Raw genomic sequence first — 19533 nt, 5'->3', positions numbered from 1 at the left:
TCCAATCCTTTTTGTGGAAGAGGTTTTTGCGATAAAAAGCCCTGTGTAGACAGGGCCATTTGTCAGAAAAAAAAACCTTTTGCACAAGGGCCCTTATTCCTCAAAAATGAGGTTTACAGGCTCTTGCGCAAAAGAGCGTTTTTCCAACAAATGGTCCCGTCTACACAGAGCTTTTTATTGTAAAAACCTCTTCTGCAAAAAGGATCGGAAGAAGATATGCAAATGAGTGCTCCATTTGCATTTCCTCTTCTGCAAAAAAACATACAGTATAAATGTAGCCTGTGTGTGAACAATACTTTGATCTCCTAGTCCTGTCAGTACAGAATTGACACCCTGGTTCAGTATTATTGTATGACATGCATAAATCGTAATATAACTATTTATGCATGCTATCCAGTAATTTTGAACCAGAGTGTCAGTTCTTTGTCTCTCTAGTGACAGGACTAGGAGATCAAATTATTGTTATTATGAACCTGGGCCGAAATCCTAGTGCCATCAAATTCAATGGCAAAACTCCCTTAGCCTTTAATTGGGCCAGGACTTTACCTGTGGAGTTTTAAACTTCCACTTTCACTTCAAGGATTTCCCGCCCTGCAGGGTGAAGTCCACTGAATAACTGCAGCTTCCTGAAGAAAAGATATTTTCCTACTGGACAGAAGTACGGTTATGACTTCAGGACTGTGAGGTAAATGCTCATTTCTGCACAATGTAAATGAATACCATGCTTTCCAGCAATTGTCAAAGAAAAAAATGTGCGCCGATGAATACAAAGTACACACTGGCAGGCTTGACAGCTATTAAGCAACAGCCAGAAGAAAATGGCATAAGGTCACTTACATTAGTCAAAATTCTGCATTGTGCTGGTACATACAAGCACTAATGAAAGCCAGTACAAGAGTGTAGACATTACTACTTTTGTCATCTAATGATAATGAGGTCTTTAACAATCTGAGCAGTAGAGAGGCACCGATTAGAGCTAAAGAACTTCACTACCTCACCAAATGGAAATCTCTTTACTATTGGATTGTGATTCTAGGCCTGTAAGGGAAGAAAACTCCATTGATGGGCTAAAGATCTCCTTTGGTTGTCCCAGATGCACAAATACATCAGTATGCAATAAGGGTGCATCTATACTTACTGGCGGATCAACAATCCGGAGGTTGATCTTCTGGGGTTTGATTTAGCACGTCAAGTATAGACCCGTAAATTAAATGCTGAGGGCGCCTCCTGCTGGAGTCTGTACTCGCAGTTGCATCCACACATTCCTGTCACACATTCCTGTGCTTGTTCACATACACATCTATAAAAGTATATTTGTTCTGGAAAGCACAGTAAGATGAGACTCCAGAATATGGTTTAACTAGACTGCAGCTTTATTAAGGAACACATCTGTGAATTATCCAGAAATAACTCCTCCAATACAAGTTATCCTTCCTTCCATAATTGGTATCTCTTGGCAGAAGAGTGCCAACATCTCCGCACCTCTTAAAGTGTTCCCAGCACTGATGCCAGGAACCCTTTATTCCCCACTCACCTGAGAGTTAAGGGACAGAGGTTGTCTTCTCATTGTACCAGACCGTAAGAGTTCCAACCCCATTCCTCACTTTTTTTAGGTAATGCCTTCTCCTAATCCACTTTCAGTACTGGTTTACCAGACACACCCCTCCCATTGACCAATATGTGCTCTAGGCACTTACCAAATTGTGATAAAATGAATGTTACCACCTAACCTATTCATTGTGTCCTTGGCCTGCTGGATCACAAGTTACAAAACCCCACACTGGCCATAGGCAAATTTAGACTGGCAATGAAGGAAAAATTCCTACCTAGTCCTAAAAAGTAACTAGCATGATGCCCACAGCAAGGTCCCAAAACTCAGTCCTATTCTAATCTCAAGGAGAAGAGAGGGATTTTTCTTCCCAGTGCACAATGGCACCTTTGGAAGCGAATAAGGTTATGCTGCAACCTTCTGTCCAGTCAATCAGCCACTTAGCTTCTTTCTCCTCTAGCCTATGGGGAAGAGACAGTTGGGAAGATGCAATCCTTAAAATGGCAAAGAGTTTTCTTTACCCTGAGGGCCTAGACAAAATCACCCCACCTTTGAGGCTACTAGGAACATATTTTGAGAGAAGTAAATACACTTTAATCTTCTGTACTACTCCCTTCCATTCTCCTGATCTATACCATAGAAATCCTCCTGTAAGAAATAAATGTTTTGATAGAAGATCAAGCATCAAAAATCAATACCAGGGAATAAGTACTGAAGAAGGAAACATTAGATTCCATTGTCTCCATGCCAAGGACCCCATACATTCTGAAATTCCATGGTCTCTGAATTTGCCATGGAATTCACCCCTTCCTGCAGAATTATGCTCCAGAACTAGGCTTTCACTTTTAAAGAAGTATATTTCTAATCTTTAAGGTTTTGGAGATACCCTTCTAAAGGTGACACCAGTATAAACTCATTGGCTGCATCTAGACTGGCATGATTTTGCGGAAATACTTATAATGGAAAAGTTTTTCCATTAAAAGTATTTCCGCAAAAGAGTGTCTAGATTGGCACGGATGCTTTTGCGCAAAAAGTGCTTTTGTGCAAAAGCATCCATGCCCAGGATAGATGCGCTTTTGCGCAAGAAAGCTCCGATGGCCATTTTAGCCATCTGGCATTCTTGCAAAAAAAATTAAGGTGCCTGTCTACACTGGCCCACTTGCACAAGTATTCTTGCGCAAGAGGGCTTATCCCTGAGAATGAGCATGAAAGTATTTGCGCAAGAAGCACTGATTTTGTACATTACAAAGTCAGTGCTCTTGCGCAAATTCAAGCGGCCAGTGTAGACAGCAGGCAAGTTTTTGTGCAAAAGTGCCTGCTTTTGCGCAAAATCTTGCCAGTCTAGACGCACCCAATATTCAGTGTTGCTTTGAGTCTGCAAAGAGCCTGGAACATTAAGCAGGTGTGATGTGAACTGCCCCATTTATTTTAACTGGGAGTGTTGGCTCTGTAATCTAAACATGTCAGTTTAAATGCCAACATTACTAATTATTGCACTGCTGACCAAGTGAACAGGAACACCATGCTATTGTCAGTATTCCACAATCCCAAATTCCTCGTCACGTCTCTCCAGGCACACAAATCTCCTACTCAGTTGCAAAAATCTCCCGGTTCTCCTTGGCAACTTGCAAATACAATTAGGTGTTGGCACTACAAAAATTTGTGGCATATTGAACACTAAAAGGATGGGGACAGGGAGAAATAAATAAAATGTAACATCAAAATAACATGGGGGCTAAATTATTCAGTTGACATAGATTCATAGATTGTAAGGCCAGAAGGGATCACTGTGATCATCTAGTCTAACCTCATATTCAATTCATTGAAAACCTCAATTTTTCAAATTAAATGAAAGTGCCCTAAGATTTGTACCAGAGAACTGAAAAATCCAGAGGTTTTACTACCCAATTTAAATGCACCTTGGAGTGGAATTTAAGAAGCCTTGACCCTGTATACTTCAGTAATGTAAGTGAGAGAGAGAGAGAGAGTCATGCTCTTAATAAATAATGCAACCATCTCAATAATACAAAATTTAATGAGAGTCCTGCTATTTCCTTGGGTCCCAGCTGTGGCAGCATTGTTGTTTAATGATATTTACAGAATAAGTCTGTGCTGGAATAGCTTTCATAGGATGGACTAAAACTAGTTATTATGCAAGGATTGATGATTGCTTTTAGTGTATATTATTGATTCTGCAACCCTTTGTCTTTCTTTTCTTCATGTACAAGATTAGTTGTTGACAAGAAGAAATAAATTAAATATAACAGACATGTATTTTCACCAAAGATTTTCTATTTGAAGTTTATTTTCTTCAATTCCAAATGATACTTTGGTGATCACCTTTTCCAGGAATCATAAGAATGTACTGAGTAAGGCAACACTCTAACAGAAATAATAATGGTTTTAGCAGAAATGTACTTGAAAGTGCACACTGCATTCTTGCTACCAAGCATACAAGGGATGTTATGTTTATTCATAGAATTTCAACAGGAAACTAATAACGTAGGGCTATGCCCTTCTCTAGTGTAAATCAACATAGTAGATTGGAAGTGGCTGCAAATGATTTTCACCAACTGAAGAGCTGTCTGGTATTTCTCTAGTTTGTTCTCCCCCAAGTCAACCTGGATTACTCCTGACAATCCTCTGCCGTTTTGTTACTTAAAAGTCAATAAGGCACAAATCTGGTGCCCACAGCATAGCAACAACTGAAAAACAGTGGTATAGGGCTGCTGACACAGCAAAGAAGGGAGAATTCCATTCTACCAACTTGCATAGGCCCGCCACCCAATGCCCATTTAGCTGGATTTTGTACAGAGAACAAAACATGGAGCCCTAAAACCTCAAGAGGAAAAAGAAGCTCAAGAGATTCTTCAATACAAATATACGAAGTAGAACTCTAGGTTTAGAATTAGTATACAAATACCCTAATTAGAACATAGACAAAAATGTATTAATGTTGGGTATGTAACTTTTACTAATATTATGGATTTTGATTTAAGGAGAACTTGCAAATGCCATGTGTTACAAAGGAGAAAGTAGTCTATCTTTGCTGGCGTCTCTGCCTAGCCCTCTGCCTGAGCCGTCGGATTGACAGACTAATGGGCTGCTTTCCAAATTTTTCCATGATTTCTTTGATTCGTGCGAGGTTGGTTTTGCTGATTGTGAAGTCACACAGAGTGGCTCCCATGTCATAACCTACTGCACAGTTCTTGGTGGAAGAGGTATAGCCCTCCGCTTTTGCAGTGACCACATATTCTCCTGGGTTCAGGAGACGCCAGTAATCCCCATCACTCGCTGTTAAAGAAATCAGAAAAGATGATTTTCAGACTGCTGTCCTTTTGACAGAAATAACAACACTTATCGACTATTAAAGATCTATGTTAGATCTGTGACCTGAAGTTATATGTGTAGGGCTTGATCCTTGTGTCCAGTTAACCTCCCCTGGGCTGTAGTTGGTACCAGACCCAGAAAAAAAGTGGGGCACCAAAGCTGGCTGTATCCCTTCTTTACAGCCTTCTTTCCCACTAATTTTGAGATCAGCTACGTGACACTTTGGTGTCTCACACAAGCTGAAACAGCCTATGGGCTGAAACAGCCTCATTGAAACTCAAGAAATCCTGTTTCTGAACACTGGGGCAATGAGAGGAGCTGTATAGGGCGAGGTACACTGGCTTCATGTCACACAAGGATACGCCTACACCATGCAAGTAGCCAGATCTGCTACCTGTCTCGTACCACTAGAGCAACACAAAGTAACACGACAGACTCTAGGAATCTAGTTCATGGTATATATAACATTTGCTTGACAATGCCATACTTCTCTATAACCATATGTTTTAAGCAAACAAACTCCCTTTGAAGCCTTTTTTATGACCTTTAAATGGAAAAAAAGTTAAGATGTGCTTGATTCCAAGTTAAGTCACTACTTGGAAGAGTAACATAGACCTGGCTGCTCCCATGTGTGACTATGTATTTCTCACCCTGGAAATATAAATGAACCTTTCATATGCTAAGCAATGAAAAGAGTATGCCACCATGAAAATCCATTACAATTTTTGTTTCCCATTCAAAATTCAATAACTAAATAAAAATTGGGCTGATTTTTAAAATTCTCTGGACAGGTGAGATTCACACAGGGCTGAGAGAAGGGTTTAAAATAACCTGTTTCTCAACTCCATTAACCAAATTAAGATTGATCTGAGTGATTTGATATTTGCTGAATTAAAATACACCCACAATAGTTCCTTGATACCCCATATTTGCCATGTGAGGGTCTTTTCACTGTTGCCCTTCACATTCCAGGATCATGTTTTCACTGTTTAATATCAATTCATTGACAGAGCAATTTCAGTGCCATATGTAATGTAGGCCATGATTTTCAGCATAGTATTTAACCACATGCCCCACTTTAAAACACAGAAGTACTCCCATTGTAATCCATTGTCAGGGTTGTCCTTATGCTTCATCGTGCCCTACGCAACTGATTCCACTGAGCTCTCCACCCCTCGCCCTTCTCCCTGTGCAGCTTCTGATGAGGGTTTAGGGGTTTGGAGCTTCTCTTCCCCCACATCACCTAGTAGCTTCTGCCTGGGGCTCAGAGCTTCCCTCCCTTCCCCCACCTCATTCCTCCACCATTTCTGCTGGGACCTGGATTCTCCCTTCCTCCCCCTCTGGCATGCCACACATGAAGCTTCTGCTTGGGGCTGTGGATTCCTTTCCTCCTCTCCCTGCTTTCTACCTGAGCTTGCGGGCTTCCCTGGGGATGGAGCACAGCCAGAGAAGCTGAAAGCTCCTCTCCACCCCAGAGTGGCAGGGGGGCACCCTCCCTTACAACTGGCTGCTAGCTGAGCAGAGCATGTGGATGGGGGGGGGGGGGAAAGAGAGAGTGTCAGGGGTAGGGGGAGAGGAACCAAGCAAGTTTCAACAGAGGTGGATAGGGCCATAATTGGGCATACAAGCACACACAGCTGCATAGGGGTACCCTATGTAGTCAAGTATTTCATGTATGCCTAGGTATGGCTTTGTCCATTGAGCTATTTGTGCAGATAAAGTAAAGCACATGCTTCAATTCAGTTCCTCATTGAATCAGGGCCATATTGATTTTCCTTATAGAAAACATCCATAGATTAGTGATTACCCAATAATTTGACATTCTATGGTCTTCTTGTGGCATTACTTTAAGCAGCAAATATGCTTAGTAATGCTTTGGAAGAGGGGAGGAAATTTAGCTACTTACCGTAAAATCTTATTTATTTTACAGTTTGCCCTAGAAAAGCCTGCTGAGTTGTAAACTGAGTTGCATTCTCAAGGGTTCCTAACCGTAATACTATATATAAAGAAACGTGACATCTCCCACAGGAAGAGTTATTGTAATGTTCATGTGAAATGACATTACTATTATTGGCCCAGCCCCTGGGTGACTTACGAAACAGTGTTGCTAAAATGCAAGACAATTTAGATGAAAAGGTTGTTGGCTGGGAATAACAAAGACTGTGCTGGAGCTAGGCTATATACTTCACTTCTTGCAACTATGTAAAGCAGGGGTGGGAAACCTTTTTGGGGATGGAGGCCACTGACCCACAGAAAAATTAATTGGGGGTCACACGTGTGAGAAGCGGTGGGAGGGGGGGAGGAGCGGCTGGAGCACCAGTGCTGTCTCCCCAATTCTGGGGGTCCCTGAGCCTTAGGGGGGTCAGATCAAAGCAAGCTGGGGATGCATCCAGCCCCAAGGCTTGAGGTTCCCCACCTCTGATGTAAAGGTATAAAATTGTGTATTAGGGGCTAGATAAACTAGGCATCATGCTTTGACATAGCAGGAATTGGGAGAAAAAGCAGTGCTAATTGTAACCCACTCATCTAGTGGGTGCAGTGCACTGTCCCATGCAGTGGCACTTAGACCACTTACAGCGAGAGATAAGAATGAGTGAGCTCTAGAACACAAGCTAAGAGCCAGCTTTATAGCTCAAGCTGTAGAGAGGATCCTACGTTAGGTCACAGATTCAAATCTGCCTGCAGATGGTTACGCTAATCATTTCCTGAAATTATTGGGACAGTACATAACTGGCACATCTGGTCAAGTTACTTCTTGTATAATAAAGAGGGCTCATATTTTTCTACCAACCAATTGGAATTGTTTTAAAAGATGGAGATGGGTCATATTCTCTGCTGCTAACTGGCGGCTGGGCACTTCTCGGGAATAGGGCTGAGTGGGGTTATGAAGAAGCTCTGCTTCATTCTGCCTGTCCTGCACTGATACAGTGTCCACTACAGGGACTTAGAGCTAGTTTGGAGTGGGAGCTGAGAACCCACTTTGGTTCCAGGTGCACCAGAGTAACTGGGCATATTTTCTTGGATACCAAGTGGGTAGGGAATAGGAAAGCCTGACTTTACCCCACTCCCACAATGCTGGTGTAGAAGGGTGTAGTAATTTGCAATGATGGATTAGACATTGGGCCAGTAGATCCTGAGACCAGAAGCCCCGTCCAATTCAGGAGCCTCAGAAAAAATGGATGCTCCCTGCTCCACTTCATCCACACAGAGTTCCTTCTAGAGAGTGGGGTCAGGGTGTGGAGGCTGACCCTGCTTCAGTGCAGGGGAAGATACCCGCACCCCAACCCTATTCTCCAGCAGGAGCTCTGGTGGGCAGGGGAAGTTCCCTCATCAAAACGTTGGTGATTAGTAAAATAATAATTGTTCGCTGCACATGTGGCAGGTTGCCATAGGCAAAATGGACTTTTTACTCTGAAAAGATTCCATTTCCATTTCAATTCCAAAGAAATCACAGACCCTTCCAGAATGATAGCAGAGTAGATTATGCGTTTGACACTGAGTACCTGTAATGGGCTAAGTCCCTGTATAAATCATGGGCCCTCAAAACAGCGGTCTTTGGGCCTCAGCTTGTCCATGGAGCTTTCAGAGGGATTTGCAGAAAGGTAACTGGACATACAATGCTGACTTTTCTTCCTTAGCCTGGTGCTAAATATGTTTTTAATAGTTAAAAATGCATGAGGTGTTTTCCAAGTTGCCACAGGCATGTTCTCTGATTGTTTATGGAAGGAGAGAGGGTGTGGGATTGTGAATGGGAAAAGAGGTGTGCACATGACATTTTTGGTATTAATATATATCCCTTACACCTCTCTATGAGTTACCCAGACCTTGTATCTAGGCATGCAGAGGTAAGTGAGCACAGAATAGACAGGGTCTCACCTCTCTCCCTCACACAACAGATTAGTCAACACAGCTGAGCTAGCACAAAGCGTGTTGCAATTTGCTGCTGGTAAAGGCCTGGAACACAGGTGAAGCAGAAAGGGAACTATACTGCAGAAAAGTGTTTCGGATACATTATGTCTCCCAAAGCTATCCTTGGGATGGTTCAACTTGTGTGCCACCTTTCCTCAGGACTGTAACTAACCCTAAAGGCTGAAGTGTGTCTTTAAGTACAGCCCTGGGTGATAGGGTTGTGTGAACTCCATCACCCCAAGGAGCAAAGTTCTATATGACATTAATATGGTCATTGGAATCAGGCCCTATGTATAAATAAAAATATTTAGAATAACTTTAATTTCATATCTCAATGGCCTCAGTCAGCTGGCCTTTACAAAACAAAAAAGGGTCCAAACAAATTTGTTCATTCAACTTAAGAACTTATTTCCGAGGATCATCTTACTAACAGAGCACAGTTCACATGTAACCATAATACCATGTCCTCACGTCTATCCGATCAGTAGCTGTATGTGCATCAAGAAAAAAATAGAACAATGTTTTCAAGATCCTCATCTTATAAAATCAATCATTTCAATTAGTCAATTAAGATTATCAGCACCCTGTCACCATCCTCATACACCCATCAGATACATTGTTACAGCTAAGTGAAAATAACAAAAAGTTCCTTTTTCACTAGGATGGAAGAGGGGAAATTTCCTGAATCTAGTAAATGTCAATAGAAAGCTTATTGTCGGCACAGTCTGCTTAAGAGGGTAGCTGACTCCATTTACATGTCCAAAAAATAGCAGTATTTTAAAAAGTTAATAGCTATAATCCATTTTAAAGCAAAACTTTGAAAGATAAAGAAAGTTGCCCAGGTTCTCCTCTCATTTAAAACAATTTTGACCCAGTGCAACTCTATTGCTTCAATGGAAATATTCCCTATTTAAACAGGTATAAAGAGAGAATAATGAAGTCCCATATGAATAATTTATTTCTGCCTTTTTATATATCCTTTTAACTTAATGGCTATCCAATAACATTTCTTATTTAAAAAACTAATACCAGCTCATCCTTTTCCCCTATTCACTGTAAGACAAAACAGAAGTTCTATATTTCCATCTATAAATAAGAGTATCAACTTTTACACTTCCCAGATTTTGGAAAAGAATAATAATTATACTTTTTCATTATTAATAGCGAGAGGTGAACCTGAGCTAGACAATTCTGATTCAGATCAGCCCTTGACCTTCTTAAAAAGCCACAAGTGCTTACAGAGTAGATTATGGGATCGGCTATAATTCTATTATTATTCATTCATATGGGATTCCCCTTGATATGCACTTCCTTTTGCAATTTCTCTAAATCATCCACTGTTCTATAGCATGGTACCCAATGTAACTGAGTATAATGAGGGATTGCCTGTATTCAGTTCCCAGCAGATATTTATCAGAGTAATACAAGCTACACTTCATGGCAGCCTTCCTGGTTAGTGAAAAATCAACTGATTATTTTCATTCCCTCTTCTGTTTCCCAGTGGCCCCATTTTGAAATATTTAAGGAAGTCATAATTGCCTTACACCACATCTGCAATTCAATGTTTTCTCTCACAGCAGAGATGCCGTAAAATTGAAATAAAACTTATCATAACTGAGCTAAATGTGCTGAGATTTATTGTTGTGTCAGCTAACCTAAAATAGCAGATATCTGAGTCTCAGAACTTGCTTACTTAAAACTGCTGGAGTTCCTGGTATGCCATAGTCTCCCATTGGTTAATTATGTCATACAACTGCACAAGCAGATCTTAAATTCAGTGATGAGTAGATAATGAAATACCCAGTATGCCATATTGTTAATTGCTTTTCCTCCTTCTAATACCAAACCAACCCTTGAATATATGGCCATAATAGTCTCACATTTGTTCACAAGATTACCTCCTCTGTATGTGGTATTTATGGGACAGATAGAATTCTAGAAGTATTGGTTTAGGGCTGCTACACGCGGCACGGAGTAGGTAGTTCGAATTAGGATCTCTAATTCGAACTACCAGTACACTAGGAGTAATGGTAGTTCAAATTAGAGATCCTAATTCGAACTACCTACTCCTGTGCCGCGTGTAGCCGTGGGCACGGAGTTCGGACTAAGGGGGATTTAAAAATGGAGGCGCCCGGGAAGATGCAAATGAAGCCCGGGATATTTAAATCCTGGGCTTCATTTGCAACCCCGGTTACCCTCATTTGCCTACCTAGCTCGAACTAACGAGCTAGTATAGACATACCCTGGAGATTCTGCTAAGCATGCACAGTGGAACAGTAAAACTCAAAGGAGCATGAAGTTCTTCCCTTCATTCAACAGCTACTTCATCTTTTCATGCTCATCCAAACCAGACCCCTAAATCTTCCATGTTTCCTTAAGCATTAATAACCCTAAAAGAACCTTTTACTATTGTTAACTGGTGCTCTAATTATTTTGGCCTAGAAAGTCACAGCCCTTACATGGCCACACAAGGGAGTAAGGATTCCCTTATTCCCCAGCTCAGCCTGATTCAGACTGTGACTTCTTTTGGAAAGAGCAGGGGATACTTACCCAGTACGCCTGCTATAAGCAACTAGGCAGAGAGGGGGCAGAAAAGGGCAAGAAGCCAGAGGACCACTAGCTCCTTTCCCTACCTTTTGGTTGGAGCAGCTGCTCCATGAAAAAGAATGAAGTTACTTACAGCTCTTCCAGAGCAGAGGAATTGCATGACAAATCATTCTTTGGTGTACTCCTAAGGTACTGGAACAATGTGCACTTCCTTACTTGGGGCAGATTTTAAAGTTACAATGTAGCCATATCTTTATTGATAATAAATCTATTGATTTGTGGAGATACATTTTTTTTTACCTGTGCGAATGTCGTGGTTAACACCCTCTACTGAAATAATGGCATTTGGAATTCCCTTTCCAGATAAATCCCTTACCATGCCTTTGATACCCCGATGGACCTATTAATGGAACAAATAAATGAATACTTGTTACATAACAGTGAAAAGCAAATATGATGACTCATCCAACAGTCACATCTGCATGAGAAAGCAAGTCATTAACTTGATAATGACTATGTTCTCTTCAGTCAGGAATCTTGGATGAAAGATATATTAATCTTGCCCCAAGCTTAAAAATAACATTTTTTTCATCAAATGTAAAATCTGAGTCTTCTCCCTATGTTTGCATATTGCTGTAAGTAAAATGGCATGCATTTTCAAAGCATATAAAATATATGTATGTAAACAGCATGTTAGGCTTTTTACTTTTTTTTGTAACTATATTATAAATAATATAGCTTTGAAATATCACTATCAATATGAAACTAAGTTTCTAGGCTTCAGCCACTTTTGACTTGGTTATTTTTGAGAGCTTCTGTAGTTACAAAAATAAGAGCAAGCCAGATAAAACAATGAAAAGTAGCAAGTCAACATGGTTTTCATCTGATTGTTTCAATCAAACACTGCACTCTTGTAAAATTTTACCATACTTCATTATTTTGTCCTCTTAAACGTAAATAGTCTGATGTTTAAAAAAAAATTACCAGTATTTTTGAAGGGTAAAGTTTCTATTATAAATGCCAAAAATGTTCATAATTCAAAACACAGATTATAAGTGAAACCGTTCAGTGAAAGAATTAGCTACCACAAAGGGTTTTACTGAAATGAAACATTTTAGACCAGTGAGATCACAAGGGGTGTGTGGAGGACTGGCAAACTTTGAGAAAGAAAGTGTATTTTTTCCAGTTTTTAAAATGATGCCTCATTCTATCTGTGTTTGTACAGAGCTGCTCAGTTCCTTTATTAGCATTAGCACTCTGGATTTTAAAGGTAAATCTGGACTATACCGTAATGCAAAGTAAGCTTTGTGATTGAAATTTCCAAAGTAGCATGAGAACCAATGGAAGATAAATAATTAAGCTAATGGAAGATATGTATCTGGATCCCATTGGGTGATTTGAAAAGCTGTGGAGGGCAACCCATAGAGAGCTCCAAGAAGGATCAGCACAGTCCTGAACTCTTTGGCTCTGCAGGATCAGGTAGAAGGTGATTTGTGAACAACCTGGGGGAGCAGGTAGTTCGTAGAGTATCTCTACAAACTATGTGGATCTACTGGACTGAAACCTTATCTATGGGGTAACACAGCAGGGCCATAGTGACCTCAAATGAAGACTTTCACACAGGCCCCTGCCGAAGAGAATTTTAATTTCAAAGGCCTGGGCAAGATATGCTGTCATACCTGTTCCATAAAAACAATCAGGGATTCCCGGTTGTTTTCCCATTCTTCAGGTAACTCGCTCTCATGAGGATATTTGTCACAGCCCACATAGATGGATAGCTCAAAGCAGTTTGTGTGCAGGTAACTAAAGTCATTTATACCTGTTGATGCAATAAAATAAGAAAAGCTTCAGAACCATAAAAATGCTGTCGTTTATTCTGTGCACCAGATCTGATTATTTTAATCAAAGCACAAAGTAGTCTGCAGTTTTGGAAATAAAATGTTGTTTTAATAAAGTTCATGAATATATTAATTAGATTTGATTTTTATAACATTGTGCCCATAGAAAAATCTAGTGCATCTTAATTTTATCTCATTTAAAATAGGGAACTGAATAGCACAGTGCATGATAAACTACAGTGAATATTACACACACCCAACTGCTGTATTCATTCCCAATATGATCCTTGCAGAAAGCCTATTGAAGAATATGGGAGTCTTAGTTGGCATGTCTGAGGGTTCAGTCCCATCACTTCTTGTATTCAACACATCTGAGAGACAGCCAAGTGAGTGTGTGTGAATGAATGGACTACACAATCACCAATGCACTGACACCCACTCAACCTCAGTCACCTCTTAAATAACCAATGCAGAGGGAGTGTGGTTTTAGTTTTTAGCTATTACTAATAAGCAGGGTTGTGGACAATACAAATATTTTCTTACTAAAGTGGTGTGTATGAGAACATCATGTATAAGTGATAGGGGTATAGAGAAGAGCTGAGGCCATATAGGTTATACTTGGTATCCCTTCATCTGTAAACATAGAGGGTACGTCTAAACTACATGGCTCCGTCGACGGAGCCATGTAGATTTGTTGTTTTGGCAAAGGCAAATGAAGCCGCGATTTAAATGATCGCGGCTTCATTTACATTTACATGGCTGCCGCGCTGAGCCGACAAACAGCTGATTAGCTGTTTGTCCGCTCAGCGCGCTAGTCTGGACGCTCCCCTGCCGACATCAAAGCCCTTTGTCAGCAGCCCCGGTAAACCTCATCCCACGAGGAATAATGGGGCTGCCGACAAAGGGCTTTGATGTCGGCAGGGGAGCGTCCAGACTAGCGCACTGAGCGGACAAGCAGCGGATCAGCTGTTTGTTGGCTCTGACGACAGAGGCATGTAGTCTAGACACAGCCAGAGTGACCTATTCCTCATATAGAGCCTAGCATGGTGAGAGAATTAGGGGCTTCATGTTTTCTTCCCCTACAGCCTCCTGAAAAAGATCAGAATTAGTATTGTCTCATACTAAAGGTGTCCATTAGAGATCTGTCCTAGCCACACACACCCCAACTTTGAGGAAACTCCAATCTGTGTTCACACGTCACAGCTAACTTCAGTCTCTATACTGGGTCAAACTCTACACTTCCAGAATCCCCTGAGGATTGGAGGAAGTTTGCATGTAGATGGAAACCTCCAATCCAGTTCCATTTTCTCCGTATCCCTTGCTGATTATCAGAAGAATCCCCCTTCAGGGAATTTCATTTATTAATATTCTCCAAACTAACGCAGATAACACAGTTTTATGGCTGAGTGCAGGGGGAAGGAAGGAATGCAGATTAATTTCTCGTTACCCAAACAAATTTATAATTAAAAATATTTGAAGGCTAGAAAGAAAATTGCTCATTAATGATTATTAGCTGATTTCTTTCCTAATGGCAAAGATTAGCAGGAAATACATTCACCAAGTATATCTGATTGAAGAAAATAATAAAAAAAGAAGATCCAATCAATCCAATTACCATGCAGCAGCAGTCAAGTATTTAATGAGCCCTCAGTGCCTTCTGGATTCAAAGTAGGAGGATTATATAACACAGATGTTAAATTTTTATGTTTGTTGATGGGGAAGACTAAAATTTCAGATGCTGGCATATGCTGCTTTACAGAAGCCTGTTTCCTTTCCATTTGAGAAATACTCACATTTTCTCTTTACATATCGTATTTCATCCCGGCTAATCTATAGTGAAATGTTTTGTGTTACATTTGTGTTACAGTAATTGCTCTGTTTTCACGCGTCTCCTTCATTGCCAAGGGGAACGCTCCATATATTGTCTGAATGCCCAAATCCAGCATTGCAATTCAAAGATAGGATTCATGCGTTGCTTCGTTGACATGCGTTTCATCCAGTCCTTAGTTGTTATTTTTAAACGAATTGAAGAGATCATTTTCATGGCAGCCCGGGGTATGCAACAAAGAACAGTGTGGTTTAAATACCAAAGAAATGCTGAGGCATTTGATATCTGCAGAAGCAGTTAATGGTCCGCTTACTACACCTCCAGGGACATTGGGTGGTAGGAAGAAGCCAGACAGCTTCTGGGCAACTCTCTCCATGCATGGGTAGCGCTGGCTCCTTTCCAATACCCAGAGTAGAGGCATCCTAAGGACAAGGCTGGACCGAGGGAGGGAGAAGGAAGGGGCTGCACAGCTTTGAACTGAGTTATTTGGGGCTGTAGAGAAACACGTTGGACAATATGATAAGTTAGAGCAGACCCTGGGTAATTTTCAGGAATGTCACTTTGGGAAAGAACTTAAGTGAACAGCAGTTCAAATGGAATAACTGTTACAACTATGGCACTTAAAAGATGAATAACAGAGAACAGCCCGTGTGGAAATGTGTGACGAGGTAGAAGTAATGTCGACGTAACAGGCAACTCCTTACCCCCAAATCTAAGACAGTTTCAGTCCAGATTTGGAGCTCAATATAGCAATGTGGGATGTCTCTAGTTAAAGAGGATTTTGTTATTAATTGTTAAATATAATTTAGGTGGGATTTTTTTTGTTTATGGTTCACTTAAACCATATTTTACTAGTCTCCTTAGTAACTAATGCTAGGCTATTCCTAATTTAACAAAATAGCTCCCATGCAGTGCTTTTCATCAGCTGAGTTCAAAGTGCTTTACAAAGGACATATCCTTAGCCCCATTTCATAGATGGGAAAACTGCAGCACACAGAGTAGAAATGACTTGCCCAAAGTCACCTAACAGGAAACCCACAGGTATTGAATACAACCCAGTTCTCCTGAATCTCAATTCAGTGCTTTTAGTGTTAAGAAGAAAACTAGGAAAAATATTCTAGTAATCTCCTCACAACACGAACCCAGAAACTTCATTATAGCACCAGACAACAGAATATTAAAAGTAATGGGAAGCCTCATATTGTAACAAAACAAATTCAATTAATCAAATTCGACATAATTGCTACTAAGAAATCATATAGTACTCAGCATCTATGCTCAATGTTATAGATGTTAATGAGACAACCAGACTTGTCTTTGTTGCATTGATTCATAATCTGTTTTATACGGCACTTAAGAAAATTAAAATCAAATTCAATAATTAGGCAGTTTAATTACTATTAAATAATAATAATTTGAATTTCAGGGTTTCAGAATTTGCATAATGCATGCATGCTTATCTGCAGGAATTGTTTTTGTGATGTGGACAGTTCAGTCTTTCTTCCCTTGAATTTGTGCAGTTGTTTTTAACATAGTGAAAAATATTTTCAAGTGCAGCAAGTTTCTGCTTGGCTTCAGTGCCAGCCAAAATTAATTTTGCCTGCTCCAATGTGAAAGCAATAAAAGTAGCTTCCAAAACTTGGAATTGTTTTTATAGTGAGAATGGTTGTAAATAATAGACAAGACCAAAAACTCTAATAAAGCAAATGGCATGTACACCACATGCTTGTATCTATTTACAGTTATTATCGTTGTTATACTTAATACTATTCATGGGATTACATATAGACATTCACGGAACTTACATTAACCCCACAAGCTTCAGGGGGTAGCCGAGTTAGTCTGTACAGGAAAAAACAAAAAATGGTCTGGTAGCACTTTATAGACTAACAAAACATGTAGATGGTACCATCATGATACCATCAACATGTTTTGTTAGTCTATAAAGTGCTACCAGATCATTTGTTGTATTAACCCCACAGTTAGTGATGACCCATGCCTGTTGACAGTGGGGAGGCAGAGTGAGGACACCTGGCCTCAGCAGTGCTACTGAGCATGCACAAGCAAAGTGACAAATCTGGTGAGGTATATGACTATGCAAGCCCCACCCTCACATCTTGCTTCTGCCCCCTGCTCTAGAAATGAAGATTTTGGGCAGGGGCTGGAACATCAATGGAGCATAACCTGCTAAGAATCAGACTGTGTTTGAAAGAGCACATCCAAGAGGCACTGAGGCCAATTACTACTCTATGACCACCTAGTCTTCCCTTAAAACTGATCCATAGGCTACAACTATTGAATAATGCTATTTCTCTCTTGCTCTGTTAGATAGGAGCAAAGGATATGAGTACAACTCATTCCATTTGTATTTATTTTATGATTTATGGGTGATTGAGCACTTTAGTCTTCTTGATGTTGAGGGTGCACCATCAGCCCTCTCCAATGAGGTACCATATGTCCCATCTATTATAATAAACGGAGAAGCACTGAAGAATATCAGTCATTTTCTCTGCTTTGGAAGTTTCAGAAGGGTAGCCATGGTAGTCTGTAATTAAAAAAATGAAGTTATCTTTCATTCAAGTTGTATATTGATGTTGAAATCCAACATTGTCTTAGCTGTGCCAGTAGAGCCTTTGCTCATTCACCACACAGAGGTTTTGAAGATCACAACATTCAAACAGACACCAAGCTTCTTGTCTATTAAGCCATCATTCTCCCAACACTGTTGTATGGGTCTGAAACCTGGACAACCTAAAGGTGTCACTTGAAAGCCCTTGACAGTTATCACCAACGCTGCCGCCAAGATTTTGAAGATCAAATATGAAGACTGGCACATGTTCTGGAAGAGGTAAAGACCACCAGTATCGAGGCAATCCATCAACAACGTCTCTGGATAGGTCACGTTTGCATGCCAGGCCATCACATGCAAGTGCAACATTGACACTGACACACAGGAAACACTCACCCAACATTGCTCAAAATGGAGAGAAGTCCTCCGAAATAGCCCCCTGCATTTTGAATTTGCCCACCGACAAGCTGGGGAGGAGAAGAGGTGCAGAAGGAACAGGAGACTGACTTCTGGTCATGGTCAACAGCCTCCTGCTGTACCTGGAAACATCTGTCTTCATTGTAATAGAACTTGCAGTTCAAGTATGAGCCTTACCAGCCTCTGAGGATCCACAACACCCATGGAAGATGATCATATTCAGCAACGAGTGATAACCCACCACCATCATAATTTCTGGCTGCTGAAATGCCCATACATGCTATTCAATGTTTTAGGGTAATATATGATGTCCTTAGGGCAGTAGTACTTGAGAACAATCAGGTCTTACATGTTTCCACTATCCAGTTACTGCCACCTGGGGAAGATCTGTTCCTAAATTCAATGTGCACGGGTCAGGTTGCAGCCTTGGACATTCTCAATAAAGGGTCACTGACATCATTTGTTGATTTCTTCATTTTGGGACTACTACTTTAATTCTAGTATGTACTATTCTTTTTCCTCCAGCTTTCATATGGCAATGGCACATTTTGCTGGTGAAGATATATGCGTAAAAGTTGGTGAGTACTTTCCTGTCATATGAACATAAGAACGGCTGTACTGGGTCAGACAAAAAGGTCCATCTAGCCCAGTATACTTTCTGCCGACAGTGGTCAATACCAGATGCCCCAGAGGGAGGGAACACAATATGTAATCGTCACATGATTCCTCTTTTATCATCCATTTCCAGACAAACAAGCTAGGGACACCTTTCCTACCTATTCTGGCTAATAGCCATTGATGGACCTAACCTCCATTAATCTATCTAGCTCTTTTTAAAACCCTGTTAAAATCCTAGTCTTCACAACATCCTCTGGCAAGGAGTTCTACAGGTTGACTTTGTGCTGTGTGAAGAAAAACTTCCTTTTGTTGTTTTAAACCTGCTCCCTATTAATTTCATTTAGTGACCTCTAGTTCTTATATTATGGGAGCAAGTAAATAATTTGTCCTTATTCCCTTTTTCCATTCCAGTCATGATTTTATAGACCTCTATCATATCCCCCCTTAGCCTCCTCTTTTCTAAGCTGAAAAGTCACAGTCTTTTTAATCTCTCTTCATATGGGACCTATTCCAAATCCCTAATCATTTTTGTTGTCCTTTTCTGAACCTTTCCAATGCCAATATACCTTTTTTTGAGATGATGCAACCACATCTGCATGCAGAATTCAAGATGTGAGTGTACCATGGTTTTAGATAGAGGCAATAAGATATCCTCTGTCTTAGGGGCTCATCTAGACTGCATTCCTCTCTTGAAAGAAGAATGCAAATGAAGGAGATGGAAAATTCAAATGAAGCGCGGATTTGCAAATCTTGCTCTTCATCATGTGAGAGCGCTTTTCCAAAAAAGGGTTTTTCGAAAAAAAAACCCCACAGTCTAGACAGGGTTCTTTCGAGGAAAAAAAACCCTTTTTTCGAAAGAATCCACACTCCAATTATCAATCCATGAAAGGACATCCTTCTTATCCTATGACAACTTACTTTACTTAAG

General features: G+C 40.5%; 1 protein-coding gene across 1 annotated transcript in view; it reads right to left on the bottom strand.

Moving 5' to 3' along the window:
• Positions 1-1350: 1350 nt before the first annotated feature.
• The window catches only part of CPXM2 (carboxypeptidase X, M14 family member 2), a 187572-nt gene continuing 169389 nt past the window's right edge, over positions 1351-19533 (bottom strand). Inside the window, exons 14-16 of the mRNA XM_006136104.4 lie at positions 13015-13154; positions 11636-11735; positions 1351-4843 (exon numbers count right to left, since the gene is read on the bottom strand). Coding sequence (XP_006136166.2) covers positions 4590-4843; positions 11636-11735; positions 13015-13154 — 494 coding nt within the window. The 3' untranslated portion in view covers positions 1351-4589. The remainder of the gene's footprint in view (positions 4844-11635; positions 11736-13014; positions 13155-19533) is intronic.

The sequence above is a fragment of the Pelodiscus sinensis genome, chromosome 8, assembly GCF_049634645.1.
Source record: "Pelodiscus sinensis isolate JC-2024 chromosome 8, ASM4963464v1, whole genome shotgun sequence".
In the NCBI taxonomy this organism is placed as follows: Eukaryota; Metazoa; Chordata; order Testudines; family Trionychidae; genus Pelodiscus; species Pelodiscus sinensis.
This window is presented reverse-complemented; position numbering and strand designations above follow the sequence as displayed.